At 32.4% G+C, this 7,760-nt stretch overlaps 1 protein-coding gene across 7 annotated transcripts; it reads left to right on the plus strand.

The window, feature by feature from the left end:
• The first annotated feature begins 259 nt into the window (after positions 1-259).
• LOC100799070 (protein ZINC INDUCED FACILITATOR-LIKE 1) lies at positions 260-6,805 on the plus strand. Of its 7 annotated transcripts, none has more exons than XM_006594281.4 (19): positions 263-425; positions 520-746; positions 980-1,012; positions 1,456-1,496; positions 2,287-2,347; positions 2,442-2,544; positions 2,628-2,730; positions 2,896-2,949; positions 3,044-3,101; positions 3,376-3,421; positions 3,555-3,630; positions 3,839-4,027; positions 4,139-4,226; positions 4,801-4,886; positions 4,981-5,088; positions 5,211-5,255; positions 5,351-5,439; positions 6,258-6,301; positions 6,673-6,805. In XM_006594281.4, exons 2-19 carry the CDS (start codon positions 596-598, stop codon positions 6,783-6,785), a joined length of 1,488 nt encoding a protein of 495 aa, XP_006594344.1. In that variant the 5' UTR covers positions 263-425; positions 520-595; the 3' UTR covers positions 6,786-6,805. The 7 variants fall into 7 exon arrangements, with proteins under 7 accessions (XP_040864150.1, XP_006594344.1, XP_040864149.1 ...); XM_041008213.1 differs by having other exon boundaries at positions 265-425; positions 3,039-3,101; positions 3,372-3,421; XM_041008215.1 differs by lacking the exon at positions 980-1,012.
• Positions 6,806-7,760: the final 955 nt, after the last annotated feature.

The raw sequence follows: 7,760 nt of genomic DNA on the forward strand, positions 1-7,760 counted from the left end.
ACGCACTCAGTCCCTTATTGTGTTTGGTGTTTGACATGATACCGACACGACACTGGTGCCGACACGACACTGGTGTCCGTGTTCAAGTTGAGTTTGATGTGTTTGACAAGTGTCCACGTATCCGTGTCTGTATTGTGTCTGGTGTTTGTGTCAGTGTTGATGCTTAATAGGTGTTTTTCGTTGGCTGTCAGTGCCACTTGTTGTTCCTTTTACACTCGTTGCTCTTAAAAAACGAGTGTTTGTCACGTGTCATCATACATTGAGTGAGAACCAACAAGTTTTGCTCCGAGATTCGAGTTTTATAGATTAAAAAAACAGTGATTTTGAGGCTAGACCTTTGCTTGTGTTGTGTTGTAAGTTGTTCATGTTCATTTTTGCATTCTCAAACCAAGGAAAAGTCCAAGAGTTTCTCCCTTTGGTTCTGTGTGCGTTTGTTTCCTCGACCCTTGTTCTTTTCTCCATTTTGTGCTTCAAAACAAAATAGCTTGGCATCTTTTGTGATAATCTTTTGTTTTCTAGGTTTTGAATGATGCATGCAACATAGTGTAGGAAAGAGGGACCTGAGTGAAACAAGTGGTGTGATTCTCTCACAAACATGGAAGAGAATGTTAAGCAGCCATTGTTGGAGAGGAAATACTACGAGGACTGCCCAGGTTGTAAAGTGGATCAAGCCAAAGAGTTGAGTGAGGGACAAGGTGTACCTGTTAGAAATCTTTTCATCATATGGATGGTGGTGTTGTGTGCTGGTAATCATTAATTTTATTTTATTTTGTGTACTTTTCACTTCAGGAAAATTGTTTTTTTCTTCTTCTTTCAGTTCTGCCATTTTAGGACTTTTGGGGTATTTGTGACTGCCATGTTTGCTAATTATACTGTTCTAACTGCTAACCAAATGTTTAGTTTAAATTATGTTATCAATTGCCTTTTTTGACAAGAGTCATCTAAATTTTTTGTTTTCTCTTATGTGCTTTTGCATCAGACAAACACAGTTGCTACAAGGTTGCTAAACTAGGTAAAAGTTCAGTCAGGTTGGCTATAAAATTTGGTGCCTAACTTCAGAACTGAAACTGAATATAATGTTTACATTGATACCTTAACTGTTAATTTATTCAGCTAAAACTGCAAAACTAGTCTTTTTTCAAGTTGCACACTTTCTAACTTTGGTTCATCCTTTTTCTTGGAGAAAATCAGGAAAAAGCTTACCCCTTAGTGGTGACTGATATGATTATTTCATTTTTCTCTTGAGTGTCTGAAATTGAGTACCTTAGGTAAAAAAAACAGTGCTTTTTAATAATCCCATTAGAGTAGTGTGGGAGGATCAAAGTTAAATGCTAAATATTTTCAAATGAAAATCAGTGTTTGATTCTCTTTTTTTTACCAGTAGTCATCTTTTCTTTGTCAATCAGTTGAAACTATTTTCCCCTTTCTGATGTCACTTTATTTTGTCTTGTACAGCGTTGCCCATATCGTCTCTCTTCCCCTTCCTTTATTTCATGGTGAGTTTAACTATGTACTGGGGTTTACTGTTGTTGCCTTTGCACTTGATGTATAGTCTAATTATGTGACATTGTTGGAAGTTGTCTGAACATATTCTTAAAAGTTGAAGATAAGAAGTGCTCACTCCTCTCAATCTTCACATCATCTCTGTTTTGGCATTTCAAAAATGAATTTAAGTGTCAATTCACTGTTTAATTTAATCATCACTTATACTTGAAGAAAATCCTTCCCTCAATACTCAAATTACTTGTGTTTCTTGGAATGTCCATTGCCATGATTAACTTACATGAGGAAGGGATGTTTTTGAGCTATTTTGAATGGAGAGAAATTGCTATTAATGGAAAGTGTGTCTTATTGCAAATAGCAATTTATTCTTTGGCCAATGTGAATGAACTTCACTCCTCCAATGAGACTACTTTAATAAATTGCAATTTTGGAATGCAAACAACTAATTAGTGGTCTGAAGAACTGAATAAGGTTCAGTCTAACTAATCTTAAAGCCTCTCTGAGTCATTAATCAGAAGATTTTCTATAATATACCAATTACCACTCATCTTTTTTCTCAATAATAATATGCCAATTTCTGTTCCCTTTCAACCGTATAAATTTGCAGCTGAAATTGATAGTTACATGTTAGATGAGCCGAAGAGAATTTTTAATTGCTTGTTGCTCTTTGTTCTGCTTTTTCATTTGTTATGAAATGCTCAAGAAATCAAATCTTTGTTGATGTTTAACTTTATGCCAATGCACATAATATGCATCCTTAATAAATGCAACATTTATTTTCAGGTAAGGGATTTTAATATTGCAAAAACAGAAGCTGACATTAGTTCTTATGCTGGTTATGTTGGTAAGCTTACTTCTATTATTTCCATTTTTTTAAGTCTTCAACAATTCTTGTAAGCTATTTATTATTGATGCCAGTATGATAAAAAATGTTGTAGGTTCTGCATTCATGTTTGGAAGATGTTTGACATCTGTAATGTGGGGTATTGTAGCTGATCGCTATGGCCGAAAGCCTGTTATAGTTATAGGGATTATTGTAGTGTAAGTACATCTGCTAATGAATTGGATTCTTTTAAGTGATGCTGTGCAGCTTCCCATAATAATCAATGCTTGCTTGATTTCAGTGTCATTTTCAACACACTATTTGGCCTTAGCACAAGTTTTTGGATGGCAGTTATAATGAGATTTCTTCTGGGAAGTTTAAATGGTTTGCTTGGACCAGTGAAGGTATTACATTTTTAACTCCTAATAGTTAGGACTTCCGCGTTTCATCTACCCGTACCAGGATAGAAATATTGAATGTGTGAACTTGGATATGTAACTTGTTCATCTCATAGAAATTTCAATTTATACATCTGTAACCTTTTTGCCTAACTCGTTTATATTTAAAAGGCCTATGCCACTGAACTTTTTCGAGAAGAACACCAGGCTCTGGGACTCTCAACTGTAAGCATCACCAACTTTTTGTACTATTAGTTCTTACTTCTTAGTACTGCATTTCCACAATAATAATTCAATGTGTGATTTTCTTTTAGGTCAGTGCAGCTTGGGGAGTAGGTTTAATCATTGGCCCAGCATTGGGAGGCTATTTGGCTCAGGTACTATCTATATTCTTTTTTGCCATTTGGAGTATAAGATGCATCTTGCATAAACCCTTGAATTTTGTGCTTGTTCATGAGATGACTTGTTTTAACTTGAAAGACTTCTGGCTTTTAATTAAGAAAGTTAATGCCTGAAATTCTGTATTTAATTGAGGATTATTATTATTATTTTGTAAAAATCCATCTGCCATACAAATTGCATGTTATCAACATTTTGTACTGTTAAGTACTTGAGTTTCTCTAACAGTGCTAATTTTTTAATTGTAGCCAGTAGAGAAGTACCCCCATATATTTTCAAAGGATTCCTTCTGGGATAAGTAAGTGGACATCTACTGCTTTTAATTTTATAAAATTTAAGGATTCAATTTTCCTATTGCCTTTGTCTTTCTATCATTTTATTCTTTAATGATGTGCTGATTTTCATTTGCCAAAACATCAATCATTCTGCAGGTTTCCTTACTTCTTGCCCAACTTTATAATATCAGCAGTTGCATTTGTAGTAGTCATTGGTTGTATCTGGATTCCGGTATGTATCTTAGGTTGACATATATGTTCATTGAATACAGATGATTCTATCTTCTTTATATTTTGTGGATTTTACTTTTTTTATGATGGCATTTTATACTGTAGAACCATTTTTTGTATGATTTTTTCTGCTCAGCATTGCCTTGTCTTCACTGTTTATATTGTTTAGTCTGTCTCCCTCATCAATTTAATTTTTTGCATAAATGCAGGAGACACTTCACAACCACAATTGTAGAAATGAATCCATAGACAATGCTGAAGCTTTAGAAAACGGTGGCAGTGTGGCCAGTAAAGACAAGATAATCCAAAAGAAGGAAAACCTCCTCCTGAACTGGCCCTTAATGTCATCGGTCATTGTTTATTGTGTTTTCGCACTTCATGATATTGCATATCAAGAGGTATGATACTTAATGAGGTTAAAACTGGTCCATCCATCTCCTTTAAGATATTCTGTTTGGATTTTCCTGCTTTTTTAACTTAACAACATTCATTCAACTTGATTTCTTTAGGTTTTCTCATTATGGGCTGTGAGTCCTCAAAGGTTGGGGGGTTTGAACTTTACAACTGATGATGTTGGTAATGTTCTTTCAATATCAGGTGCATCTCTAGAAACAACAATATATGCTTATTATGGTTGGCCATACAAGTTTCCTTCCTAACATTCCATTAATAATGACTGCACATAAATTTATGCATTTACATAAGGCCACATGGTCACTTCCTGCAAGGGCGCTTCTCTTTTTACGGGTCTTGCCAAATGAATTTTACTGGTCATATATATCAGAAGGTTACTAATTGAATTGTATATTGGTTGGTCAAATTGAATTTTATATGATAGTACATCTGTTCAGGCCTCTATTATTTTTGCATGCGAAATCTTCTATTTTATAACACTCCAGGATGCTATAACTTTGACAGCAAGGTTCTTTTATCTTTCTTTATAATAAAGGCATGAACAATACACGTGTTTGTATGATAATCATCAGTTTGGAACAAGATTGACATAATATGGTACCACTTGAACCATATTAAATTTATTCCTTTAGTTCAATACTTTTATACTGTTTGTACTTTGGGTTTGACAGTAGTGACAGATGTAGAAAAAATTTATATCCGTACTCCTATTTCGTAATAGATATTTTGTATAATTTCTGACTTCTCAAGTGTTTAGGTCTAGCACTTATCATTTACCAACTTACCATATACCCATCCGTGGAAAAAGCTAGTGGACCTATTGTTATTGGTCGCATTTCTGGGGTTAGTTTTCATCTAATTGTGGCAATTATTGCTTTTCAGCATTTCATTTTTTGTTATTTAAAAAAAATTTCTGTAACGTTGGTCCCATATGCAGATGATATCCATACCACTTTTGCAAAGTTACCCCTTCATAGCGTTGTTGTCAGGCTTAGCAATATACATAGTGTTAAGTATTGCTTCAGTTTTGAAGAATATTCTGTCTGTAAGTGCTCCTGTTATTTATTTGGATTCTTCTCTAAACCTCAGGAGATCAATTAAATTGAGTCAGAAAAGTTTCTCTATGTTACAAATTTGACTGGTTGTACTCTTTTTTATTGGATTTAGGCGACCATTAATACTGGTTTGTTCCTTCTACAAAACCGAGCAGTGGTAAGTTTTTGCATAATTTCATTGTTTTTAGTTTCTTTACAATGGTTGAGAGTTGAGACTAGTTATTGACGATGACATGTTGATTTGGATAACAGGAACAACACCAAAGGGGGGCAGCTAATGGCATTTCCATGACAGGCATGTCTCTATTCAAAGCTATTGGCCCTGCTACAGGTGGTGCAATGTGAGTGTTTGTTACAATCCATCCCATATATTAGGCCCAAGAGGATCATTTCAATAGCTAAGAAAAGAAATGGAACGATTATGTTGTTTACAAATAGATCATTTTGGTTGTTAGAATAAATATCTCATGTAGATCCACTAGAATATTATTGTTAGAATTCTGTTAGCAATGGCAGGCGCTCTGCTTATATATCCTTGTAATTCCATTGAGTGAGGAATGAAGAATCAGAATTGTTACATTTATCTCTTTTAGTTGTAGAATGATAGGAGTAGAAGTAGAGATTCCTTCACCTATCAGTGGTGCTTTCATCAGCCTACTCACCTCTCACACACACCACCACCTCACAAGGACATTCCGATGTCTAACAGTGTTCCTATGATTTCTCCAGCTTTTGTTTGATTTTATCTTCGTTCAAAAAATGTCAATGTAGACATCTATAAAGGATTAGAATTTCAAACGACACTTGCTATAACACTTACATATTATTGCATAGGTATTTTCATATATGATAAATAATAACAGATTAATATAATTCATCAGTTCCGGAAACTTCATGCTAAGTTCTTTTATGATATAGTTCTTTGACACCTAACTGTTAGTTGACTAGATTGAAAGATGTAGGTAGCCTGTTTCCTGTTGATGTATACCTTTAGCGTTGTTGGCATAGTAAGATATTTTATGGAAATTACTCTGGCCCTGATTCATTGGCAGTTAACAAAGTTTTCATTAGTAGAATTTCTTAATCACATACTTTCTAACCTCAAGTATGATACATTAAAATTATCTTCAATTTTCTTATATGATCATGGTCAATGCAGATTAACTTGGTCACAAAAGCGAATGGATGCTTCATTTCTCCCAGGTATGATGCTCAACTAATTTATTTGTTCTGGTTTCTGTTTCATATATGGAACATGGAACCCTCTGACTATCTTTAAAGTCAGTTAGCCTTCAATAACAGTAGCCTTTAATCTGTGTGGACCTAACTTCAGATTATGTATTTATTTGTGCTAATCTAATACCGTTGAAGGACAAAGAAAAAAGTAAATGTAGAACTGAATCACATGTGAATTCCTTATAGTACTATGTTTTAATGTGTGTGGACCTAAGTTTAGATTATGCATTTATTCTGTTAGTCTAATACCCTGATGTTAATATAGTTTATTAAGAGCACCGATTCTTTTGCTAGCTGCATTATTAGGGGCTTACTTACTGTTCTACATTTGATTGCAGGCACCCATATGGTCTTCTTTGCCTTGAACATAGTTGAAGCACTTGGATTACTAATGTTGTTCAAACCATTCCTTGTTGAAAAGAACAAAACGCACTTAAATCAGTTACATTGATACCAGTCAATTTTTCTTAAGATCATGTAGCATCTCTCTAAGCTGTTGTTGCCTACATATATATACTTATATTATATATAAATATTAATAATTTAATTAGGTAATTAATTTCATATTTTTTTATAATTATTAAAAACATAAATTTATCATTTTAATAGTTAAATAAATAATTTTATAATAATAACAATAATTAAATAAAAAAGTTAAAATTATACTGTTAATTAAAAATATAATTTAATTCTTAAATACTTTTTAAGTTCTTCGTTGTTTAGTAAGTTATGTTATAGATCGTTTTAATTTAAATGTATTTTATAAATTAATCTATGATTTATTTCAAATTTAAAATGTACTAACAAAATTAATTTTTAAAATAGTGTGGGATGGGTTCCAAAGTTTTCCCCAACCTGATCAAATACAAAACAAATGTAGTATTTTTATATTTTCTTAAAAAATATATACTTAAAATATAAAAATAATAATTACTGTTAAAAATATTGATGTAGATCAGTTAAAATATTTAAATTTTATAAGTAATAAATAATTCTTAATAATTATATATGATTAAATGTGGTAAAATAATTAATATTTGATTAAATATTAACCATGCTATATTTTATATTCTATTTCATTAAATCTCTTTTTACGTGAGTGTCATGTTTTTTAGAAAAATCCCTTAGTTGTACATTTCTACTACAACTTTTGGCGAGAAAAATTTAACCACATTAACATTTATAATGTGTATATGATATCGAAGTTAAAAAATATATATACTTTGGAAGGAAACATAAAACAAACTAATATTGTTTACAAACATAAATGCTAGAGAAATATTATTCGATAAAAATAATTTTGTATGTTTTGTTAAAACTTGATAGAAAAATATTAATTACAATTAAAATATTTATGTGAGATCAATTAAACATAGTCACCTCCCTCCCTTGTCCTTTCAACACTCCCTCCAAAGCTAGAAAACTT

Source organism: Glycine max, chromosome 13 (genome assembly GCF_000004515.6).
Source record: "Glycine max cultivar Williams 82 chromosome 13, Glycine_max_v4.0, whole genome shotgun sequence".
NCBI lineage: Eukaryota > Viridiplantae > Streptophyta > Magnoliopsida > Fabales > Fabaceae > Glycine > Glycine max.